Source organism: Acomys minous (genome assembly GCF_964271855.1).
Source record: "Acomys minous genome assembly, chromosome: 2".
Taxonomy (NCBI): Eukaryota; Metazoa; Chordata; class Mammalia; order Rodentia; family Muridae; genus Acomys; species Acomys minous.
In genome coordinates this window covers 17355714-17381799 of record NC_140484.1, presented here as the reverse complement: position 1 = coordinate 17381799, position 26086 = coordinate 17355714, and the positions used below count along the sequence as shown (strand labels likewise).

The 26086-nt window shown below is 47.8% G+C and overlaps 1 protein-coding gene across 1 annotated transcript; it reads right to left on the bottom strand.

The window, feature by feature from the left end:
• Nucleotides 1-23718, bottom strand: GOT1 (glutamic-oxaloacetic transaminase 1). The gene is made up of 9 exons (XM_084754728.1): nt 23504-23718; nt 15278-15459; nt 6687-6810; nt 6122-6234; nt 5748-5852; nt 3842-3992; nt 3587-3752; nt 2390-2532; nt 1-785 (listed from the first exon to the last, which is right to left on the bottom strand). Exons 1-9 carry the CDS (start codon nt 23619-23621, stop codon nt 646-648), a joined length of 1242 nt encoding a protein of 413 aa, XP_084610854.1. The 5' UTR covers nt 23622-23718; the 3' UTR covers nt 1-645.
• Between the last annotated feature and the right edge of the window lie 2368 nt (nt 23719-26086).

The window sequence follows — 26086 nt, the reverse complement described above, 5'->3', positions numbered from 1 at the left end:
TTGTCTTCATCAGCATTTTTAATTTTTTTTTAAGTGAAACAGCACAACAGAATGGACTAAGAAAATATCACAATGTGCCACACACCACAAGAACAAGTAGATCTAGTGGACTTCATTTCAGTTAAATATATAGATCCACTAGGTGTGTCGGGATGTAAATACTGGCCACAATTGCCTTAAAAATCTAATTTTCCTGATTAGGGACACAGCCATGCAGATCAGGGAGGCAGGAGACGGGGTGGAGATGATGAATTTTAATGCCCCAGCCACACCCACAGTCAAGCCCGGCTCCTCACAACTTGATCTTTGGGACTGGACTTTGCACAGTCAAGCAGCACGCAGAGGCCCCACGGCTCCACGGCTCCTACAGAATACTAGACAGGAAGGCAAGGTAACCACATCTCATACCAAAGTACTTCTTACTCCTAAATAACTTTAATTTGCTCTGGATTCCAAAAGACTCTAATCCCAGGCCCCCTGGTTCATTTCAAGAGATGTCTTCTCCGTACTGGGGGAGGGGACAGCTAAGCAACAGTTGCCTCGCCACGGTCATCGCTAATCCAGGGGTAAGTACAGCTAAGTTTGCACAGGCAGGGAAGACGTGACAAAGAACTGCTTTGGTGGCATGGACTACGCGGTGTTTCTTCACTGGATTTTGGTGACGGCTTCGTGGATGGAGGTAGCGACGTAATCTAGGTTTTTGGTGGTCAGGCCACACATGTTGATCCGACCGCTCGGCAGCAGGTAAATGTGCTTCTCGTTGACCAGATATTCCACCTGCTTGGCTGTAAAGAAGACAGGAGGGCAGCGCGCTGACTTCAGCAGCGGACATCCAGGGATCTACAGGACAGCTGCGATCTCCCTTTCTTCCGCCTTAACATGCACAGGCTAACGACTCTCCATCCAATCAACAAACAGAAAACTACCCACTAGACCCTGCGAAGACTTCTCCGTTCTCAGGATGTAGCTTTGAGTCTGGGACCAGCTCCCTGCCAGCTCTCCCACAGTAGACTCCCCTCTCGATTGAGAAGTGCCACGAGGCATGAGGCTGGTACACTGATAGGGAAAAACCGTTACACGGTGCCCGCTTTGTGGCTGCGTGGCCCAGAGCACCTAGCAACCTCCACTCAGCACATTTCCCCATGCGTTTGACAGGAGCCCATCACGATGACTGAACCAACAGGCTGAGGAACCCTGACCCTGTGACCCGGAACCGTCAGATCTTCATCCAGCCCTCGGCCTCCCTGGATGCGCCAGGGGTTCCGTGTTTGCAGAAAAACACCACATGTGAAAGCGGAAGGGAACGCCTGTACTTCCTCAATCCTACTTTGTTTTACTGCAAAACTGAGACAGAATTCTAGCAGATTTTTGCTTAATTAGCACCTTGAAGACACGGACTAGAGTGATGAGGTCACACTGGGCAAGCGTGGCGTGCCAGGCAGTGTCTGAAGCGCTTCAGTGGTCTTGGTGAGAATAGCCTTATTACCCCCATTTCACAGATGGGGCACAGGAAAAGTTCAACACTCTCCTCTGCCTCCCACGTGATGGAATAAAAGGCTGCCTACCACACCTGGCATCTCTGTTTTCTTAATAAAATGAGAAGAAAAAAATAGAACAAACTCTGTTGGTTTTCTTCAGCCCATCTAAAGCTGGCACTGACACACCTGGCTAGAGCCGAGTGTTCCGTCTACAACAGGACCCAACACACAGCCCTCGCTAGAGCCATCAGGCAGACAGGCAAGTGGCCACTCTGCACCAGGCTAGTAGCAGGTACCCAGCAAGGTACTCAGAAGGTACTTAATAAGTAAATGGCTCCTCTACCATGAGGAACCTCCACTAACAGCTGGCCAAAATCATTCCCACTGGACTTCCAGCCACTGTTAATCCCAACTAAATCCCTACCCAATTTTTAAATTTATGACAAAGAAAGATAACGTTGCAACATCTTTTCAAGAGCACTACCTAGAGACTGCAAAAGGCCTTTTGGGAATGTTGGTCCCTAAGGAACCATATATAGTACTTAGGCTAATGATTACGGTAAATCCAAAGGTGCTTGCCAATTTCTGAGAAACTAGTTATAAATTAAAAACCCAACTTACAAATCCTGTTTTTTCTCAGCTAGCCACTTTCTAAGCCACAAAAACAAAAATACCAAAATCAAGGGTCAGGAGGGCCAGACCACAACAGAGCTTGAGACTCGAGGAACTGGAGGCGGGGCGGAGAGCAGACTGAGAAAACCTGACTTGTTCCGGTCTAAAGTGGCACCTGACCAGTTGGCAACAGCTGGCTAAGAACTGCCATGCCATGTATACATACGTGCTGGGGGAGGGGCTGGGTAGTATGTACACATGTGCCTGGGAGGCTTGCAAGGGAGTGGGGTACTACTTACTGTTCAGCCCTGTGAAGCTGAACATTCCAATCTGGTCAGTGATGTGAGACCAGGTCCCCGGAGTCTTGAGAGCTTCTAAGCGGGCCCTGAGTTGAGCTCTCATGGTCAGGATGCGGTCGGCCATTGTCTTCACATTACCTGTCCTGGGACACAGGAAGTAGTTATCAATACCCGTGCACACAGGCGAGAGGAGTCACAGAGATACACAGGTTCAAACACTGTATTTAAGCTGGGCAGCAGTGGTGCGTGTGCCTTTAACCCCTAGCACTCAGGAAGCAGAGGCAGGACGATCTCTGTGAGTTTGAGGCCAGCCTGGTCTACGGTTCCAAGCCCAACTACAGCGCATCACAAGACCCTGTGGCCAAAACAAGCAAACAAAACACCCTGCAATTTTGACATCATGACTTGTCTACTATGGTTCCTGGACAGGTAAATGAGCAGCCAGACACACAGTCACACATGGGTGTCAACAAGGACTGTGCTTACAGGTAAGAGTCCAGTGCTGGTCTGCGGGACCCCCGCTCTACTGCACTAACATCCCTTTCTGGCTTCACTGGGGCGCTGATACCACCAGGCCTAAGGGGTCTATTTAGTATACACTTAGCCATTGCATGAAAGCCATGGTCTTCTTAAATGAAATAAGACATAGGTCTTCACTTCCTGTAGTTTCTATTCTCTTTGGTCAACCACAGTCAGAAAAGATGAAATGGAAAATTCCAGAAGTAAAGATGTCCTAAGCTTCACGTAGCTGCTGTTGAAAGCATGATGTTATAAAGGCCTCATCCCTTTATTAGTGCTTAGCTGTAGCCTTTTCTACTATGTCCAGTCTATGGGCTAGATTTCCCCACCCTACGTATGCACAGGAGGAGAAGGGGGAGAAATGGCCACACTGCCTTGAAGTTGGACAGCCTGTTCTCCCGGGAATTCCCATCTTCCAGCTCTACAGAAGGAAGACTGGGCAGCGAAGGAATGAGGAACCAACCCCCACCACAGGGCTACTCCACAACAGGTGCTGTGCTGACACACACACGTGACCTGGGTTATCAGTCCCACTTTGTGGAAATACCTGAATTTCAGAGAGGTTACAATAATTGCATCCTGCCTCACTCAAGATCAAAAGACAAAACCTAGGCAAATGCAACGGGACAACTGAGTTCTGCATCCCCACCCTCACCCATCAGGATTCAAACCCCTTACCACTCCTTAAAGAGCTCAGGGTCAGAGAGGGTGCAGGCCACGATCCGTGCTCCCTGGGCTGGGGGATTGGACCAAGTGATTCGCACAATCTTCTCCATCTGGGAAAGGACCCGCAGGATGCTGTCAGATTCCTTTCCAACCACGGTCAGATTGCCCACTCTCTCATCTAAGGAGAAGATGAGGACGGGGCTTAGCTTGCTGATGTGGGCTTGACGGGGCAGGGAGGCAGGGCTGAGGCTCTGGAACGCAACTCACTGTAGAGCCCGAAGTTCTTGGAGAAGGACTGGGCACAGAAGAGCTCGAAGCCTTCAGACACAAAATAGCGAATAGCCCACGCATCTTTCTCTAGGTCGCCAGACGCAAAGCCCTGATAGGCTGCGTCAAAGAAAGGGAACAGAAAACGGTGCTGCGAGGAAGGGGAAAGCAAGTCAGGGCAGGACGTCCTCTGGAACCAGCCTCAGGCATGGGCCCTTCCTTCCCACTTGGCACCAGGAAGGAACTTCTATCCTGAACCTTCCTTGTATTTCTTGTCTGTGTATTCATTTATCCACTGGCCACTCTGCATCTAATTCCGTTTCACTGGCTACCAAGCAGCCAACAATTTCAGTGAACCTTCCTGCTTAACCGCGTGCTGTACTGGAGCGCCACGATGCAGCTTTGCCACTGGGGCTCGTTTCTCAAGCTTGGAGGTACTGTTCTGTGTCAGTGAGTCCTTCCGCAGGAAATCCCTGGTATGATAAGCTAATTAAGTGAGGTCTGGGACCCCAGGGCCTCCTCACCTCAGTGCCACTCCACCAGATTCTCAGGAGCATCACCCCCATCTCTTCAAAGAGCCCTCTTGCTGGACCTGTGCCTTTGACACTGAGAGGACAAACTCTGCCCTCTCCTGAACTGTCTTAACCAGAAAGCTCAGTGTACCTTCACACAAACCCCTGCAGATCATGCCTCACATCCAGTCGCACCCAATTCCTGCCAATCCAGTCTCCTGAGGGGCCGCTTGCATCTCCCTTTCCAGCCTGCTTCATTTGGTGCCTGGTCACTCCCACAACGGCAACATCTAACTTCTTGCCCAGCCGTCTCATCGTGCTTCCCTCTGAGCTAGTCCACACCATGTTACCAGGCTGGTCTCCAGGGTCAGCCCTACTTACTCCCTAAATACACCACTGACCCTCCCCTGACACCACCCCGCCCCTAACTCTAGGCAGTATCAAGCCTTCCTTCAGTTCCTTAAATGGGCATACTGTCTCCTGGGCTGGGCTGGGGCGTGCTTCCCCATCTACTGGCCAGCTTTCCGTCAGCTTCCTCCTGACAGTCTTTGCGTTGCCTCCTTTCCAAGACTCAGCATAGAGACCACTTCTTCCAGGAAGGTTTAGTCCATCACTAGCAATAAAATCTGGGCTGTATACCGCCACAGAACTCACCCAAGCCTCATCTCAAAGTATCGGCGCTGCTCGGAACACTAACCCCTGTTTTTCTCAAACAGGCTATTATTACCCCAATGGTACCCAACACCTAACAGTTGCTTAGTAAGCATCCCGTAAGTACACTGGCAGTAAATATACACTTTGAGCTAGAAACATTCATCTAGAAAGCAATCCTAAAGAGATATAGTTCTGCAGGAAGGTGGTGGCGCAAGCCTTGAATCCCAGCACTCAGGAGGCAGAGGCAGAGGCAGAGGCAGGCAGATCTCTGAGTTCAAGGCCAGCCTGGTCTTCAGAACAAGTTCCATTGCAGCCAGGGCCACACAGAGAAACCCTGTCTCAAAAAACCAATTAAAAAAAAAAAAGGTTTACTACAAATATAAACCAGGTCAAGAAATCTGAAACTTAAAACATTCCTCAACTGATTTACCCAATTCTGAAGATGGCATATCCATGAAAGGATCATATGGCTATGAAAAATGATGCTATAAAGCATTCAATGGTTATGTATTTAAAGAAATAAAAGGGGGAAGTGATGCAAAATAATATAAAGAAAATTATTCCACCTTTGTAAAAAAAATACATACATGTTAAAGACCATACACACTCAAATTAATACTCTGCTGGAGCGGTAGGATTTACAGTTAATACTTGTTTTCCTCTTCGGACTAAATAAAAGTAAACCATGCATCCTACTTAACAGAGGCGCTCTGCAAAAGCTGATACCTAAAAGCCGATACCTTCATGACGGCAGCGATCTGCTTCCACTGCTCTGGGGTCGGGTCGGTCCCAGTTGGGTTGTGTGCACAGGCATGGAGGACAATGATGGAGAACTCAGGAGCATTCTGAGGAGAAGAAAGCTACCTCAGCTCTGACAGAGCAGGGGTATCAGGAGACAGTCGGCAGAACCCGGGACACAGTAAGTAAGAGGGCAAGCATTAACTATACTTAGCGTCTTTCGCATCTCTCTGTTGGGCAAGCAGCCTCTTACCTGCTAGATCAGAATCCACTACCTGACTAGAAAAAAGTCTCCAACTCTCACTTATCAACGGATCCAAAGTTTTCCCCTGCTGTTCCTAAAGAGAATTCTCCACTGTTCTTCTGTATCACCCACCTCCAGATCACTCAGGAAACCCTGGAAGTCCAGTCCTCTCTTCTCTGCATCCCAGTAGCGGTAGGACCGAATGTCTTTAAAGCCAGCAGCAGAAAACACAGCATTATGGTTCTCTGCAAAGCAAGGGGACAAACGGTAAGGGCTTTTTCAAACATGAGGAAACAGAAACCAGAAGGCACACGAGTAAGCTCCAGCCCCGAGGCTCAGTGTCCACTGGCCATGGTGGAGGCTAGCTATCGAGTTAGAGTGCCAGGAGCAAGCTCAACCAGTTATTAAGAACTCCAGACTTGCAACCTACGAGAGGGGGCCGCCTCCTACGTTCACCTTTACTGTGGGAACCTTCAGCATGGACTGCAATGCAAGACTGCAGAGAATCTTGGGAAAAGGTGTTCCTAGTTGAAATTTGAGCGGCAGCTTTCTGTGGGTGCTGCTATAATCCAGTGCTCAACGGCTCCCCAAAGCCAGCCCCTCCGGGGATAGGTTACATGTTCTGGGCAGTCACTGAGCATCATGAGGACAGCCCTGGCAGCTGCAGGCGCTCCTCTCCCACAGCCAACAGGCTCACCCCAGGTTGGCGACGACACATAGATGGGTGTGTCCTTGTTGTTTGTGCCATTGTACCATCGCCCTAAGAAGTCAGCTCCAATCCGAAGTGCACCTGTTCCTCCCAAAGACTGCACACCTCCAACCTGAAAGAGAAGATGTGGGGTCACAGGCTGACGACCATGAGATCAGCTAACATCCGAAACAGTGCGACAGAAACGAAGTCTGACTTTGTATCTGTTCTGGACAAAGTTTAAGTGTATGAGTTCATCAAAACTTCCAGCAGTTACTGGAAGATCCTGCTACCTGCTAATGCTTACAAGTGAGAGAACCAAGAGATGGAAAGGTCAGAGATGAAGCCCCTGCTCAAGTCCCCAGCCAGGGAGCAGGACAGCCAGGTCTTCAGGCTTGTTCTGACCCCAGGAGGGACTTCCATTAGGAGCATGAGCAGAAGGACCTAGGCTATGGCAATGTGTGCCCCGGAAGGGAACACCATCTTTTCAGCACCCACCCCAAGATCACTCCTTTCAGGAGGCTCCCCGACACGTACTTGACTCCATCTATCTATGGAGTACAGGCTTATTAATGCCCAGAAACGTGTTGTCCCAAACAAAGATGAGAGGCAGGTTTTTCCTTCCTCCGCTCAGTTTCCTCTCAGCCTAGAGTCCTAATCCAGGCAACAGTGAAGCTCTCTGTTTTACCACTTACGGAATGCCTTCGTCTACAGTCCCATTTGGGCATCGCATACCCTACAAAGTAAACTCTACGTCCCCAGTTGACTAATAAAGAGGCAAATTGAGGAATACATGATTCAGAAAAGGAGAGACAGCCGGCTGGGGTCGTGAGTGGGCATGACTGAGGTCCTCCCACCCTGGGTCTGGTCACTCTGTCTCCTGTGTGTCACTCGATCTACCTATCTCTGGTTTGACCCCTCAAATTCCAGTGAGGCTTCAGCATAACTCTTTCAATAGAGAAAAGATATGAATTAGATGTTGCCTAATATGTCTACAAGATTAAGGAGAACAAAGGGATCACATGAAAAAGTCTGTGAATAAAAGGAGGCGGCTGGAGGTGTGCTCAAGTGCTTGCCTAACATGTGGGGGGCTCTGGGTTCGATCCCCACTATGTAGTGAGAGAGAGAGACGGGGAGGGAGGGGAAGAGGAGAGACGGAAAGACAGAGAGACAGAGAGGAAGAGAGGCAGTAGAGACACACGCCCTTAATCCCAGCAATTGGGAGGCAGAGGCAGGCAGATCTCTGAGTGTAAGGGCAACCTGGTCTACAGAGTAAGTTTTCCAGAACAGCCAGGGCTACACAGAGAAACCCTGTCTCAAAACCAACAAAGAAGAAAGAAAGAAAGAAAGAATGGAAGGAAGGAAAGAAAAAGGTATGGTTGGAATGGAAAATGCCCACCACAGGCTGAGGTATCTGCACATTGGTCCCAGCAGATGGCGCTGTCGGGAGCTGATGTAACATTTAGCAGGCTATGCTGCTCATTCCACGTCCAGTTCATACTCTGCTTCCCGCATACAAATGCAGATGTTACCACTCAGCTTCCTGCCACACCTCCTTGCCATTAATTAAGGATTCAAACCCTCAGAACCATAAGCCAAAATAAACTCTTCCTTGCATATGATGGTTTTGGTAATAGCATTTTATCATGATAACAAAAAGCAATTCACACAAAGGGACACATGGCAGTCTCCTAACAGTGGATACTTTATGAATGATTCTAAAGTAGTAATTATAGAGATAGAGGGACTTTGTTCTAATCTATAAGTCGGTTTTCTTTACAGTGTTTGTGTGTGTGTGTGTGTGTGTGTGTGTGTGTGTGTGTGTGTGTGTGTGTGTACACACATGCCTACAGAGGTCAGAAACAGGTTTTGAAACACTTAAAGCTGGAGTTACAAGCATGTGTAAGCTGCCCAATGTGGGTGCTATGATATCCAAACCCCAGCCCTCCAATAGAGCAGTGAGAACTCTTAACCACTAGGCCATCTCTCCAGCCCTTCACGGTGACACTAAAGACACAGAAAAAGATCTGATCATGTGTTCTCTGTAAAATGTCACAATTTAAAAAGCATACTCAGCTATCTCGAATTTGCTTTGGCAGGAGTTTGATCCTATACAAGACTGACAAATACAGGTGACCTTGGAGTGATGTTACAAAGGCATGTATTTGATCATTATAGTATTTGGAACACAAAGGTTAAAAGAAGGTCTCCCTATAAAGGAGGAAAACTGCCCTAAGTTGTTCTAAAACTCTAAGCAAACATGAATGCTCAACCATAGCAAAGGAAAGCAGAGGAGAGAGTGGGAGTCCTGAGGTTACCCACCCACCCTCCGATTCCAGACACACATGGTGTCAGAGCCTGAGTACATAGGCCTGAAAATGATCCTGTAAAAGACAAATCCACCTTATCAACACAAGCTACCTACCTCAGCACCCATAGCGTATGGCACATGAAATCCTGAATTATCAAACTGTCGTGACCTGAAAATTAAACACTGGATGGTGTCAGCAAAACGTAAGTTACTCTGAATATCGCAATTAACAAAAGCTGTTTTTTGTCAATAAATGAAATAGCGGTTCGGTCATGGTAAGAACTAATGTTTGGCCAAGAAAGTCCTACATTTGTTAAAAAAAAAAAAGAAAATCATTTATATCTAAGGTTCAGACAATTCATGGTGTCAGTCACTTGGACCCAATTCGAGGAGCCAACCAGTCAAAGCTAAACAAGAGGTCTCGACATGTGCTTCCTATGTGGACATAAAACTGCCAGACCTCAGGATCGTAGCTGAGACCGTAATTTGCTTGTGTTATTTCACTGTGAGGAGAGCAGAGCCCACCGGATGCTGCTGGCGGCCAGGGTCTCACTTTTCACCTGGGTGCCATGGCAACTCTTACCATATCTCATGCACAGCACCACACAAGCTCCTGCCCAACCGGCTGAAGAAAGAGCAGAGTATGGAAAAGACCCGAGGCAGAGAAAGATCCCAGGACTCCTTGAGGCAAGGGTCAAAGTAGGAGCCTGAGATCTCACCGCATGGAAGGCTGTAATGTCAGATCTACCGTGGCTACCTGGCGTGACTGCTGCGGCTCGGGAATGGCACCGTCTGGAACGCTGCTCTGCTGGATGTAGGGGAGATAAACCTGGTTTTGTTTTGATCCCAAGTGTAGGATGGGGAAGAAAACAGGATGTTTACCACTTAGATGTGAGAGGGCAGCATGTTTTTCCACTTAGAAGTTGAACCACTTCATGGGTGGCTTGGTTGTTGCCAGCTGAAAAACATCCTTGAACAGACTAAGAGGACATATATACTGACCCAAAACAGGAGGCTTTGGGCTTTTTGTTGGGGCTTGGTTTTTGGCTGTTCATCACTGCACTTCGAGAAGCTCCTAAAGACCAGTTGCTCCAGGTTCCGGCAGCAACTTTAGTGGACTCGCTGGTCCACTTAAATCCTGCTGACTATGCCAGGAGAATTGTTCCTAGGAACTGATACTCAGGTTTTCTTCTTGTTTTCTTTAATCTCCTTTTCCTCTTATTTAGGCTAGTTGGGCTGTAAGGGAAGTATGCTCATTTAATAAGTCCATACTAAAGTAAAATTGTTAAGAAAATTGAGCCTACAACTGAAGAAGCAAATGGACATTTTGTCTGTGTCCTAAAGTCTGAAAGTGGAAAAATAGTAAGAGGCAGTGAGGGTCTCAGAAATTGGGGTCCTTCAAAACAGGTGGTAACGTTAACCCTGGACAGGAATGCTGCATAAGGAAAACATGACTGCCAGTCCCCTCGGATTCCGGCCACATCAGTTAAAACCGAATCCAGCCTCCTTCCCTCCCCCATAGCTAGCATGCCTCCTCTTCTTCTCCTCCTCCACTTCCTCTTCCTCCTCCTCCTCCACCTTCTCTCTCTTCTGTTTTCCTTTGCTTTCTTTTAGCATTAGTGTTAGCTTGGAGTTTTAGAACAACTTAGGGCAGCATTTGGCAACGCTAACACAGCCAACTGAAGCACGGGCCGTCTCTGCGTTCACCTGTATGTCTGGTCACTGCTGGGTCCTAGCATCTAGCAATGTGCCTGGCCCTTCCGACAGGGGAGTGAATGACTCAAACGTCTGAGACACTCAGAAGTCCCGAGAGCTGTGGAGCATGTGTGAAATGAATGGGCAAGCCTTGATCCCTAGCCAGGATCACAAGTTATGAGGGGAAAAAAGCCTTATATAATCAGGCATTCTAGGAGGCTGGAGACCTGCCTCAGCAGTTAAGAGCACTTGCTGCTCTTGCGGAGGACCTGGTTTTGGCTCCCTGGGTCCACATGGTGGCTCCCAGCCATTTGAGCCTCCAGTTCCAGAGGATCTGAAACTCTCCTGACCCCCACAGGCACCAGGCATGCACGTGGTCACATATTCATGCAGTCAAAACACTAGCATATATACAATAAAACGAGAATGCTTTTTATTAGACACTATAGTTAAACCACAGTGTGTTCTGCTATTCCCAGACTTCAAGCATTCACAGCATAATTCAGAGAACACAAGTGACTGGCCACACCTGAGAAACAGATAATTCAGCACAGAAGTGACCCTTGATCAGGTCGTGAAGGTCTCAGAGGTGGGGACTAGTGTTCCATTAAATTGTATTGGTTTGGCCTAGCTAGCCAATAACACAGAGTCTGAAATGTACTTTAAAGCTGCAAGCACTAAGCCAGCAGAATCTAAACTGATTCTAATCACAACTAAAATAAACTACTCTAAACCTCATAACATACATATATCCCAAGCACTTGCCAATCTGGTCCTTGGAGGCTTCTTCCTCCTTCCCTGTCAACTGTCAATCATCAATTCCTCTCCATCAACTGTCAGTTCTTGGCTCCTCACCCTCTCCAAGAAGTCCCACTTTCCACTTCCTGTCCTTCTGCCCAGCTGATTGGCTAAACAGTGCTTTATTGACAGGTGTTACATCCACTCAAGACATTCCTCCACAGACTAAAGCAAGGAAGGGCATTCTATGAAGGAGGAGGAAAAGCCAGGTGGAGGTTCTGGGCCTATGAGACTGAGGAAAAGCAACCCCAAGGGAGAAAAGGAAGAGAGATGCTAAGCTAGAAGCTGGACCACACTCTGGAGGCAGCAGTGGAGGTGCATCACATGGAGGGAGGCAGCAGTGGAGGTGCATCACATGGAGGGAGGGAGCGCTTTCTAAAGGAAGGTCTCCAGCTGGAGTGTGAAAATGAAAAGGAGGCCAGAGGGTCAACGAGGCAAAGTACAAGAATCTATGGGCTCTCAGCCCAGCCCAGGGACGGAGAAAATTTCTGGGGAACAGAGAAGGGCTCAGAGCTCAAGAGCAGCTAGTGCCAAGGTAACGCAGATGCCAGGAAGTCTCCCAAAACAGGAACTTTTACATAATTGATGCCATGAAGAGAGCTGTACCACAGTGCCGATGGACTAGACCAAGAGGGAAGAGTATGCTCCCAGGTGAAAACCAGGAGCCCCAGGCCAGGTTCTGACGGTCTCAAGAAGTCAAAACTCAGATGCAGGGACAGAGGAACACTGTCACCAAAGTAGCCATGTGAGAAGCAGTTTTCTGAGAGGAAGCAGCTCCCCAATATGAACCCTCACTGGCCAACAACACCCCCAACTAATTAACCTATAGCGTTGGCAGAGACAGACACGCCACTCCCAGTTGCTCAATTTCCCCACTTGGAAATTTCATTAAGATTCTCTTCTTTTTGGTGGCGCATGCCTTTAATCCCAGCACTCGGAAGGCAGAGGCAGGTGGATCGCTGTGAGTTCGAGGCCAGCCTGGTCTACAAAATGAGTCCAGGACAGCCAAGGCTACACAGAGAAACCCTGTCTCAAAACAAAACAAAACAAAACAAAACAAAAAATCTCCTCTTCAATGGCAGTTAACGCAGAAACTTACAACTGGTCAAACTGCAGCGAGTAAATGTCAGTGGAGAGCTCAGGCACAAACGGGACATCTATAAACACACACACACACACACACACACACACACACACACACACACACACGGCTCAAGGACCACTGAAGAGGGAGGCAGAAAGATTTTAAGAGCCAGTGGGTAGGGAGGAATGGAACAAAACTGTGTTCTGGACGTGACAGGACCCCTGCACTCTCAGCCTCACAGTAGCTGTGTTCACCTATGTAAGACCAAGTCAGTCACCATCCTAGCATGGAGCAGGAAGGAGTTCACAAGCCCCCACCCCTAACTGAGGAGCTATTGAGAGCTGATGGCTGCTGGGGAAGAGCAGGTCAGCTTTTCCTAGGGCCGTAGCTCCTGGTAGATAGCATGGCTGGCCTCACGCTCCAGTTGATGGCCTTACATCCATGAATATCCAGGCAGCACAAACTGAACCCAGTGTTTTATTTTTCTAAAAAGCGAAGACGAAAAGCTTGGGGGGCGGGGTCTGAGAAGAGGCCATGAGTATGAGAAAAATTCAACGCATGAAATTCTCAAAGGATTAAGACGAATTACCTTTTTTTTTTTTTTAAAGACCATCCACTTGTGTCTGGAGAAACACTGGGTTTCCACAGGGCAGCTTTTCCACGCCACCCCTGCCCCCTAACACACATATTTCACACCCTCAGTTCCCTGAGGCAAGTCAAAGCCTCACACAGAAATCTAGCAAGGACGTTGATTAGCCTGTCTAATGAGTGACCTGGGTTCCAAGTCCGTCAGCAGAGCCTCCTGCCTCAAGGCACCTGTAAGAAAGCATGCGTGCAACCTTTACTTCACCTCGCCATTCAGCTTATCAGGGCATCTAGACAGGGAAAGCTGGCTACAAACAACAGGTAAGCACCACCTCAAATGACTCCACAGCGTGGCCCTTTTTGTGTGTGAACCGTGGCCTGGTTACAACGTGGCCTGGACAGTAAGGAGGGCAGCTGATTTCAATTGCATAACAGCTAACTGGACTATTGTTCCTCCTTTCCCACCCAGGTTTACCTGGGTCAAACAACACTTTCATTAGGTAACCCCTGTGCAAACGTCAGTCCTCAGGCAAGTCGCTCTACAGCAGACAGTAGTGCTGTTTTCTTATCTTCTCTACTTAGTGGTTTTTTTCAAACCTAGATATACTTCGGAGTCACTCGGGGCCCTTTTTAAAAATACTCCCAAGCCAGGAGTTAGCGCACGCCTTTAATCCCAGCACTTAGGGGGCAGAGTAGGCAGAGTTCTGGGTTTGAGACCAGCCTGGTCTACAGAGTGAGTTCCAGGATAGCCAAGGCTACACAGAGAAACCCTGTCTCAAAAACAACAAAGACCTCCCATTGGGGTTGTGGGGAGAAAAGAAGCCAGTGTCTCTTCAAGACTCTGATTAAATTGGCTCTGCAGGGGGTTCACAGGGTCCGGTTTACAAACTGCAGGTAATACTCATCCTCAGCAAGGGACGAGACCCCTGGCTGGGTACCCGCTATAGCTCAAGTCCCATTTGCAGTCCCAAGGGTCTCCCTCTGCCTGAATCTCTCCATCACCACTTCCTACCATAAACACCCTATCTCACGGGGTCTGCTTCCAACACACTATTTTGGCACACATCCATATTTATAACACAGGCAGTTAAATGAAAGTGACTGAGAGAAAGGCTAGAAGACTCACCAAACATAAGAATGGGGGGAAATTCTGGTCTTTAAATGTTGAGGGATCACAGATACCTAATATTATGGGTTAAATTGAGAAAACTTCTTAAATTCTGGATATAATTTTAGAGGCAAGCCCTTATGCAAGAACTCCTAATGGGATTATGAGCTACAAATTATTTTCTTTCTAAAAGGAAGATACATAGGTAAATGACTTGCCTACGGCCAAAAGCACTGGTAGGGAAGAGTCCAGGCAGCTTCAGGCCTCATTAACTTCCCTCAGTTCCAGTAACTTCTTAAAAGCTGAAAGCTGATAATGTACTGGACCAACCTGAACACAAGACGCTAAGCTCTGGATACGGCCACATTATCTGTTCACCCTAATCACGAACGTATTGGCTGGGCTGGAGAGATGGCCCAGTGGTTAAGAGCACTGGCTGCTCTTCCTCTTCCAGGACCCTGGTTTGATTCCCAGCACCCACATGGCAGCTCACAACCATCTGTAACTCTAGCCCCAGGGGATCCAATACCCTCTTGTGGCCTCTTTGGGCACGAGGCATTCACAAGAAACACAGACATGCATGTAAGCATAATGCGCACATACATAGGACAAACAAATAAGCAAATAAAACTTAAAAGAGGTCAACTTGCCTTCAAAGAAATGCATTTTTCTGACAATTCTCAAGACATAACTTTCAATACCTTCAAGCACATAGAACTTGCTTTTTGTTGTTGTTGTTTGTTTGTTTTTGTTTTTTGTTCTTCAAGACAGGGTCTCTCTGTGTTAGCCTCTGGTTGTCCTGGACTCACTTTACAGACCAGGCTGTCCTCAAACTCACAGCAATCTGCCTGTCTCTACCTCCGAGTGCTGAGATTAAAGGTGTGTGCCACCATGCCCTGGCTTGCTTTTTTCTTTTCTTTCTTTCTTTCTTTCTTTCTTTCTTTCTTTCTTTTTCTTTTTTTTTTTTTTTTTAACATTTACAGTTCCTTATAAGAAACTATCGGCACCCCCAAACTCACCCGATTCTCCTTGAGAGCTGGGCTGTTGTCCCCAAGTACGAGTTGAGAAGCACAGCTCCGGAACTCGGCCAGGCCCAGGATGGACAGGTATTCGTGGTTGAGGTTGCTGTCCTTAGCGATCTTCTGTTCCACCTTCCTCACTACCGGCAAAACCCAGGGCTGAGAGTCATCTGTGCGGTATGCTGGGTTAGGAGGAAGAAACGTTCGTGAATTTCAGGCGCCATCCGAGAAAATTCCACCACCTTCTAGCCAAAACAGGACAGAGAAAGAAACACAAAGTGCATCCACTTGCTGGGCCAAGTCCTGAGTTAGTGCTAGGCACACAGGACAGCCCTGTTTTCACCCCCCTTGCAGATCATACGGCTTTTAGTATGACCTGCAAAATTAGAATGCTAAAATAAAATTGGGAGCTGGGCGTGGTGGCGCACGCCTTTAATCACAGCACTCGGGAGGCAGAGGCAGGCGGATTGCTGTGAGTTCAAGGCCAGCCTGGTCTATATAGTGAGTCCAGGACAGCCAAGGCTACACAGAGAAACCCTGTCTCGAAAAACCAATAATAATAATAATAATAATAATAATAATAATAATAAATAAAATAAATAATAAAATAAAATAAAATTGGAAAGTCGTAGATGCTAGTCAAGTCAGAGAAATGGCTATGAACGGAAGCCATCTCTGCACGCTGCTGACAGCTGCTGACACCAAGAATGCCATCGAGTCTCTATTACCAGTGATCCAGCAATCCCATCCCCATGCCTCCAAGAGAGTTCTCGAAAAGCATGTCCAAACTGCAGCCCACAGCCTACATGTGTCCCAGAGTAGCTTTAAACATGACCCGGCAGGTTTAGAGACAATGACAATTTCATGAGGCAATGCCAAAGGGTTGGACACGTCTGGCTTGGGGCTACCTAACAAAATCTTTGCACCTCCAAACACAAACACGGAGAAAGGAGAGAGGCGAAGGATGTCTGCCTCCTCCAGTTGTAAAAGTGCAGAAGCGTGTCACACAGCAAACCAATGTCCTGCGCCAGGTGTCCAGCAGCAGGTTACACAATGACCAAGGACCCATTTAAACACATTTTTGTCCTCTCTGTGTATTTTGAAACCAGCCAGTGTTTACCATTTTCACTGTGCATACACACCAACCGCCTCACATCCCCTTGACTGATCTAATTTTATCTATTTCAGGACATTTAATCAGGTTATCGTAAATTTCAACATTTTAGTGCATTTAGCACACTCTTAGGCCGCTTTGACCTTCCCTACTTCCGGTCTCCCATACACTACTCTGAAGTTAGGCCGGACCGCAGCTTCAGCAGGCAGCTGCTTTGGCCTTGACTCGTGTCAGAAATCATTCTGAGCTGACTACCAACAGGGTCCCTTCCCTCCTACTCCACTGTGTAGGTCGGCTGACAATCATATGCCTAAGCAGGTGAGGCCAAATTCTTAAGAGTGATACTGACTAAATGTTATCCTGTTGATTTCTGTCCAACATCACTCCATCTTTAAAAAGTAGAAACTCATATCTTAGGGTGTCTTGCTGAACAACACATTAACTGTAAAAAATTTTAGGTTTGCCCAAAAAGTAAACACTAATACATTTACAGTGAAGGGCACGATCCCAGCATTCTGCTACAGAGCAGGAATGTTCAAGGTCATCTTGATGGCCAGTGCATATTCTTTTATAAAATATGGATCATAGCATCATAGGGTTTCCAACATGCGGGGCTTTTTTTTCCACTTGAACATATTTTATGAGTGTCCTTTACTATCAGTCTATTCTGAGAGCTGCTGGGTCTTCGTGTCCCCATTCCGCCCTTTTCAACTGCCTAATTCCCAGATCCCACTCTCTGCACACAACCGTTGTTAAGTTTCATACGCATCCTTCCAGAACTTTCCCACAACACACAAGCAACTCCAGCTCCCTGCATTTGGTAATATACAGAGTGCTGTACACTGCCCTGGTCCTTGCTTTTCCCACTTGATGATCTCTCTCATCATGCGTGTGCACAGAAAGCCTTTGTTCTTTTTCACAGCTGCTTAACTAATAAACAACCCCGATTTTATTTTCCCATTCTCACATTGGACTTCCAAGCTGTTCCCAACCATAGGATATTAAAACAATGCTTCAGTGAGCCCACCTAGCACATACATCATCTCGCGTGTCGACAAAGACATGTAAGATGCAGGCTTGAAACGGACGTGCTGATGTATGTGTATTTGGACAGATACTTCCTAGTTGCTCTTCATGACAACCATCAAGTCACATTCAAACCAGCAACGTGAAGTGTCCGCTTCCCCACAGCCTCGCTGAGTACACTCCTAGTATGAATGAATGTGCGCTTTGTGTCAAGGCAGTTTTCATTTGCATTTCTCTTATTATGAATGCAACTGGAAATTTTTCATATGTCGAGCCACTTACAACATCGCCATGGGGTGAGATTACACTCTTCCCTTTATAATTTTTAATAAGTGGATATTCTAATAAATAGTAATTATTAACCATGCTTTCAATTGTCTGCTACTAGAAACATTGGGGCGACTATTCCTATATCACTAAGCATGACTATATTCACAGAAAATACTTCTAAGTGTAAAACTACCAATTCAAAATGCATATAACAAACAAAATACTTTATAAGCCCATTTTACGTCATGTGTCTATTTTCTATTCTGTCAGCTAACTATATTTTCCAGGAACATGACATCTATAAACCCGAGAAATGTATCAATGCAAAACAGAAATGTGGACTGGGCTCCAAACTAGAACAGCCGCTCACCCACCTCCAGTCCAGCCTCTGGGTTGGTGAATCAATCTCAGAATGTGACTCATAGCTATCGTGTGCATAATCAAACTAACTCCCTTCGGCACATACACAAAGTTTACTTAACCAGTTGGAACCTGACTGGGTTTCTTTAAAGACACAGCAGAATGCCTCCTTCTGAGGAAGCGCTGTTCTTGGAACAGACCACCCAGTCAGCTCCCGGGGTTACGGTTGTCAACATGCTCCTGAAATCTCTGGGGACTTGACTTCAGAGGGATGTCATTACTGTGAATGTATCCTCAATTCTACCAAGTCTTCATCCTTAGAAAGGATGGTATGTATGAGGTAATTTATAAAGAGATGCTCTCCTGTGGTAGCCCTGCCTCTCAAGGCCATTTCAGAAGAGGACTCCAGGAGTCACGGAATGGATGTGTGTCCAGACCACACAGAAAGGACACCATCTAGACTCACCAAATGTGAGCATCTTTTAGAAAAGTCGGCCCTATTAACTTCAGATCTGTGACTGGGTATTGCAAACATGATATAACAGCTATGCTGTATGTTAATATTTATGGTAATATCATTCCTAAATTATTGTAAAACATGTAGAAGAAAGAAAAAGCCACTGGAGCTAGACGTGTGGGGAGGCAGAGGCAAGTGGATCGCTGTGAGTTCGAGGCCACGCTGGTCTACAAAGTGAGTCCAGGATAGCCAAGGAAAGCTACACTGAGAAACCCTGTCTCGAGAAACCCAAAAAAGAAGAAAAGGCCATGTACCATTGCTGTATACTCTGAACTCCCCACACACACGTGCCAAAAACATTTGCACTACTTGAGAGGGCGGTTAACTGTGCTGTGGGAAAATGTGACTTGCTCAATTCAGCTGCTCTCTTCTCATTGCCTAATTTCTCCCAGGTTCAGTTCTGGACATACCCTACCGTGTTGCCCAGCGGTGAGGAGGATTGCAGACTACTCCGGGTAACTGGAGTGACAAAGGCGGGCATTATGGATACCCAGTTCCCCCTCTCCTGGGAGTCCTTCTGCCTGTCCTGTTTTCCTCCTGTTGCTCATGCCGACTGCCTTTCACTCATCAATCAACAAGCACTCACTGGCTGTCCCAGGCACTGGTAGGAAAAAAGCTGCAGGGAAGTGTCTGTCCTCCAGCGAACACTGAGCCTTTACTTCTCCATGGTGGGTCAGGGAAGATCTTACAGAGGATGAAGTGTGAATGGTGAGTAAGGAAGGGGTTAAAAGGTAGACCAGGGAAGAGAGACATTCCAGGCTGAGGGATACCTGTGTCCTCAGTAGGGCAGCATAAGCCATTTGAGGTTCAGCATTTTAATGCCTCAGGAGCAGGCTCTGTGGAGGGACCACAGGGAGTCCATGGTATCGGGGGTTTCTCTCAAGAACCTTCTGTTTTAATGGGAACACGCAAAAGCTGTGACACCAGCAGCAGTACACTTGCAGACTCATCTGAGCCACGCCACAGAAAACAAAGCCCAGAGGACATGAGAAGCAGAGAAGTCAGAAGACTCCCCAAGTGATCCAGAAGAGGAAACGATGAAGACCTGACATAAGGCAATGATGGGGGGGGCGCGCTGGGGGGCGAATAAAGAGAAGGGACGAACTTCTGAGGATGTAGAACTCACACAGGTGGGACCTGGGAGAGGCTGCCGGGGACTCCAGTATCCACCCGGGCTGGGTATGGGTGGCGGGGACGTATGGCGGCAATATGAAGGGCACCGGGAGAGGAGAGCCAGGACAGAAAGCTCTCATAATTATAGACACTACTGGAAAGGGAAGCCATGGTAATAACAAGGATTTACTAACTACTTTGTACATTTCTTTATTCTCATTTAATTATTTTAACAAACCACAAAGTATATAGGTATTAGGAGTCTGGAAACTGAGGCCAGAAATTATTTGCCAAAGATCACAAAGATAGTAAGATGATACTACTGAGTTCAAAAAAGCTCGCTCTCTCTCTCTCTCTCTCTCTCTCTCTCTCTCCTCTTCTCTTCTCTCTCTCTTCTTCTTCTTTTCTCCCTCCCTCTCTCTCTCTCTCTCTCTCTCTCTCTCTCTCTCTCTCTCTCTCTCATTTTAATAGGTGATATCTATCCTGAAGCACTCAGCCCAGAGCACTGTATCAGGAGCCTTCTTATCAGCAAGCTGCTGAACTCTGTGACCCAGGGCCTTTCCTCCTGAGTTAGCTTCCGGGGCAGTCACACTGGTTACAGGCCTAGCAGTCTTGCTTTGAAGAAAGGAAGAACAGAGAAGGAAATGCTAGCATCTTCATTCTCTTCCTGAGGGTTCCACCTCCCTCACTTCTCCACACCCTAGAGCCATGCACAGCCTTTTGCTCTGAGAAGCACCTGACACAGCTCACCTAATCAGCAATTCCATCTGAAGAGGTGAGAAACCACTAAACTAAATAGACCAAAAGAAAGGATAAGTTCACATTTTAAAAAAGGACATGGGGGAGGGAGGGAGGAATGGGAAGATAAAAGTGAGGGGATAACAATTGAGATGTAATCTGAATAAATTAATAAAATAAAAAAATTTTTAAAGGATTGGGGCTGGAGAGATGGCTCAGTCTATATGTGTGCCTACCCACACATGTGTGCCTACCACACACATGTAAGACCTGACTTCAGATTCCAGGCCCCACATAAAGAGCTGGGCATGGTCATGTCACCCTAGAGCTTGGAGCAGTGGGGACAGACAAATCCCTGAGATCACTGGCCAGCTAGGCATGCCATCATACAAACAAGACACTCTGCATCAGGCTGGCCTTGTGTCTCTCTGTCCTAAAAGTCAGAGGCCTTGAGAAACACTAAGCCCCTTAACTCCATCAGCATTGTGCTTAGCGGTGCACAATGTGACACAAGAAGACAGAAGAAGAAGAAGAAGGAGGAGGAGGAGGAGGAGGAGGAGGAGGAGAAGGAGAAGGAGAAGGAGAAGGAGAAAAAGCAGCAGAAGAAAACCCTCTGGGGACACCATCTGCAAGTGGGAACCAGCTAATGAGGCTATAGCAGCTGTCTGTTCTAAAACTGTCCAGCACTGCTAGACCTGAGAGGGAGCACACTCATTACTTCTGGCCTTGGGACGAGCACCCTTCTTGGTGAGTAATTAATCTCCTTTACAGAGAGTGTGCTGAGGCATGTGCATAAGCAAAACAGGACACACAAATGAAGAAAGAGACCTTTTTTGTTTTTTTTGTTTTGTTTTTTTTTGTTTTTTTTTTTTTTGAGACAGGGTTTCTCTGTGTAGCCTTGGCTGTCCTGGACTCGCTTTGTAGACCAGGCTGGCCTCGAACTCACAGCGATCCGCCTGCCTCTGCCTCCCGAGTGCTGGGATTAAAGGCGTGCGCCACCACGCCGGGCTTTAGAAAGAGACCTTTTATTCCACTGTCTGCATCAGACTGCTGTCAGAGCGTCTGTCACTCACACAGAACAGGTGATGGTCACGATCAAACAGGTTTATACACAACACCTTTCATTCATATACCACAGTTCACACATAACTGCTCTCTAACTCCTCGGTGTATTGACGCTTGTTTAATTGACGGAGTCAATACAATTACCCCCACACTGTAGAATTACCCTACTAATAGAATCATGGAGCATGCTGGGTAATCTTGGAGTAGACTTTTGATAGATTCTAACCATCACTCCGGCCCGGTAGCCCATTCTACCTCGGCTTCAAAGACATTAAATAACCCTCATTAGACCCACAGCTGCCGGGCACCCAGGTCCCCTGCCTCTTCCGGTTACCCCCAGCCAGCTCAAAGTATTCCAAGCAGAAGAAGAGGCCAGAGACCCTGAGGCCTAAAGCTGGGCTGGAATCCCAGCTCTCCCATCTAGGGGTCAAGCTATACTTTCTCCCTGGGCTTCAGGCTCCTTCCCTGCAAACAGCCTCGCAGAACTGCTGCAGGCAGGAAGTACACTTACATGCCCAGCTCATTTGCCCATGTTCTTAGGATCCTGGAAAACCTGACAAAAAAAAAAAAAAGCACATCGCTGCTGAGATGGGTATCTCAAATAAAGACTGATTTGGGCCATCTGGGCTGGACACTATAGCAGGGAGGTAGTAAGGGCATGAATATTTTATTTCTGAACCAATGTCATCCATCTCATTCTTCAGTTCTTGGGCTGAAATTTTTTTTATTCAACTTATTTTAAGAGACCCACTCAAAGAAATGCCAAAACAGCAATGGAAATAGCTGATAGTTATATAACACCCCTGCTCACACACCAGACCTCATCCAAAGCACAGTGTGTGCATTTAATCTCCACAAAAACCCCCATAAAATGGGTCAAGGCAATCGACCTCATTAGTTCTCCCATAATAAACACTTGGAGGTTCTGGGCTGGATTTAACTAAGGAGCTTATATGGTGACCATTCTGACTTTTATTCACCACAATCTTCAGTATTTCTCCTGTTCTACTGGCTGCTAAAAACATATTTCTCTCCATTGGCAAAACAAGTAACACTGGCTTTTTTATGCTTTATTTTGAAAAGTTTCAAACACACATAAAAGTTAAAAAAAAAAGTCTGTATCGTGTATGCCTATGCACCACCCACCATCAATAAAACATCACTTTGGGATTTTCTCTCAACCCTCTCCTATTCCTTGATGAAGTATGTGCGTGTGAACAAGGGCTGTGTACCCTCATTTCCTCTGAGAACCTTGATTCTGAACCCCCTCGCGCCACCCTCTGCTACAAAACCCCTTCTAGCGCTTTCAGTTGGTTCCCTGCACAGGACATCATCACCTTACTCACTCCGCTCTCCTTGGCTGGCCTCTGTATGTGGCCAAATGCAAAGCAAGCTTGTGTGGCTCTTCAGACAATCGAAGTGAGGGTTATAACAAAGTCGCTGGAGGCTCGAGTTAAAAGGGGTTTCAGAGACTTTCCAACGCAAACGTCCTTAGCAGAAGGCTAACTGATTCAAGGAAAACAAAAAGGAAATGAGGACCCAGATGTGTGGGGCCTCAGCTGGGCTTCACCGCATTTACTCTGAGAATAAGCCAAACCTCTATCTTACCCCACGTGGCTTAGCAGGCTTCCTAATTGGTACCTGCAGCTCACTCAACACGCACCACAGCAGCTCTCTCATTCCCGGTTCCCGGCTGCCCACGACCCCAGTGCTGCCAGACTTCTCCCTCCTTACTATCCCTGTCCGCCTCGTTGCTTTAGAGCATGTACCATAAAGAACACAGGATGGAGAAACAAAAACTACGTCTGGGTCCCAGATGCTACACCTGTTCTACGTGACCTTGAACACACCGCCTCTTTCCAAGGACTCCGTATCACCATCTGCAAAATGGGTAGGTTGGTGGATGCCCTGGTGGTCTCAGGCTTTTCGACCGGATCGCTTCAAAGGGAGGCAGCAAACCAAGCCTCAGCTCCTCCCACGGTCCCCTGCAGGCTGCACGCATTCCAGAGCACTGCATCCTTACCTCCCACGCCGAGGTTAACCTTGCGGGGATCTGGGTCATCCCGGAAGTCCATGATGAGCTTAAAGACCAGAACCGGAGGAGCCTGCGGGACCTGGGCAAAGACTGACGGAGGCGCCATCTCGACGGAATCTGCAGAGACCTCGAGCGCGAGCCGGGAGCTACTCGGTGAGGTGTGGGGCGCGGCGACCGGAGGAGAGTCTCACCTTCGCCGGCGGGCGGGGCAGCCCGCGGCTCCCAATGGCCGAGCCGCGTCCGGAGCTTGGCAACGCGCTTAACCAATCACAACCTTGCGACAAAGAAGGGGTAGGCGGGACAAGGTTCTATTAGCCAATTCAAGGAGAGAATCTTATAGGAGGCTCGTATGATACAACCAATGCAATTTACACCGGCGGGGGTGTGGGCTGAGACTAGGATGATTGGCATAGCCTGTTACCAATCGCTGAGGCTTTTATTCCTTGGGGTGATGAGGATGATGCCGGTTGCTGGAGTCCCCAGAGGACAGCCTCCTGACCTTCTGGGGCCTGGAGACCTAGGGCGGTGTCCCTCCGTGCGTATAGTAGAGGACAGGTCTTTCTGTACCCGCTGAACAGGTAGTTGTCCTCGCCAAGGCACTGAGCTGGCCAGGCAGGGCTGACAGCCAATTTCCCTGCGTTTGTGCGCAGGGCTCAAGTGGTCCGCCTGGACGCTTTGTGCCTGTGTCCAACGTGGGTGACCTTGGCCATCTCCACTCAGTGTTTCTCTAGAAAGAAACCTCGAAGTGCAGTCTACCTTGATCGCTGGCAAGGGAGACCCTGCAGAAAGTAAGGGAAGAGCAACTGCTATTTTGAGAATTTTCCCACCCCCACCCCGTTACTTCCTGGGGGAGGGGGCTAGTCCTCAAGGACCTTCAGGGATCTGGCCAGGCCTCCCTCTGCACCGTTCCTCCCACGTGTGCTGTCATCGATTGGCAGATACCCAAACTGCTGCTGCTTTTTGTCAGATCAAGCTGCTCGGTCCCTGGAGACTATTTCTGCCCGCATCCTTTCTCCACCTGTTGACCTTGAAGATTCACAACTGTCAGCTTTCCATAGAGCCTTCCCTTCACCCTCAGCCTGCTTAGAAATCTCTCCTTCCTGTGTGTCGGGTGCTTAGTTGACGACATTACACTTTTAGAAAATATCCTGAGGAGTAGGAACCTAGCTCTGGAGCCAGGCAAGTTAGGTTTAGATGCTGCCTGCCACTCGCTAACTTGGGCAGGCCCGTTCCTGCTCTGTAGCACGGAGATAATAGTGTTTTCCCCCCGGGTTATTGTGGGGATTATGTGAGTTAAGACACATAAAGTGTTTAGTTGCGAACAGTAAGTGCTTTCTAAATACTAGCTTTGTTGTTGCACATTGTCCACACCGCCTTGTAGATAGTATGCTGCTTTGCCTGCGATCTGGTGAACCTCCCTGTTTCTTAGACTAAATATTGGGCAAATACTCGAGGGAGCCTTGGTATTTTGTGAGAAAACAGAATCATGGCTTCCTAACATGATACTTCTTCACCTGAGTCTTCCATTCAAAGGATACACATAAGCTAATGAACTTGGAGCAGTGCCTGCTGACCCTTTCTGTCTTTTTCTTTTCAAAAAACATCACCTTGTTTTTTAAGGTTCACTGTCCAAGCATTTCACTAATGTTTTCCTCTCACAGTCACAAGCTAACACTGAAGGTCCAACAGCCATCTCGTGTTTTTCTGCACTTCCAAAAATCACAGCCTGAGGGCAGCTGGGGAGGGGTGTTCTGTAACCTTGCTTTCCTAGAACTTGGAGGTGTGGTCTTCACAGCATTAGCCAACAAAGTCATGGTCACTCCCTGCGTCATTCCCAGGGAGAAAAGCAACCCCAGGTTACCTAAACACTGTCAGCTTGGCTAAGAACAAATAAATATTTCTCTGTGTGTGCGTGCGCACCTGTGTTCATTGTTAGTGCAAAGCAGGACATATGTGTGCCTGCAAATATGCATGTGTGCGCATTAGGTGTGGGGGCCAGAGGTGAATGGCAGGTGTCTTTCTCAGCTGCTCTCTGCCTTACTCTTTGAGACAGGGCCTCTCACTGAACCTGGAGCTCACAAAGTCTACTAGACCGTCTGGCCAATGAGCTCCAGAGACTTGCCTGTCTCCACTCTCCAGCAAAGGAGTTACAAGCATGCTGTCACTCTTGGCTGGTACATGGACGCTGGGGATCCAAACCCAGGTCCTCTTGCTTGTACAGCGGGCACTTTTACCAGCTGAGCCACTGCCCCAGCCTCCAAATAACTATGTCTTGACAGCCTAAACAGCTCCATGGTCAAGCCTAGGGTGATGGTGAGCTGGTAGTTTTACGTCAACTTGACACTAGCTAGAGTCATCCAAGATGAGGAACCCCCGTTGAGAAAATGCCTTGGTAAGATTAAGCTGTTGGTAGACCTGTAAGACATTTTCTTAATTAGTAATGGGTGGGGGATGGCCCAGCCCATTGTGGGTGGTGCCATCCCTGGGCTGGTGGTCCTGAGTTCTATAAGAAAGCAGGCTGAGCAAGCCACGGGGAGCAAGCCAGTAAGCAGCACCCTTCCATTGCCTCTG

Excerpts from the sequence above, each read along its gene's own strand:
- GOT1 (XM_084754728.1), bottom strand. The coding sequence starts at position 23,621 with ATGGCGCCTCCGTCAGTCTTTGCCCAGGTCCCGCAGGCTCCTCCGGTT. Across the intron at positions 5,853-6,121 it reads GTTTCCTGAGTGATCTGGAG|AATGCTCCTGAGTTCTCCAT; the intron begins GTGGGTGATACA and ends TCTTCTCCTCAG. Across the intron at positions 3,993-5,747 it reads AGATCGCTGCCGTCATGAAG|CACCGTTTTCTGTTCCCTTT; the intron begins GTATCGGCTTTT and ends CCTTCCTCGCAG.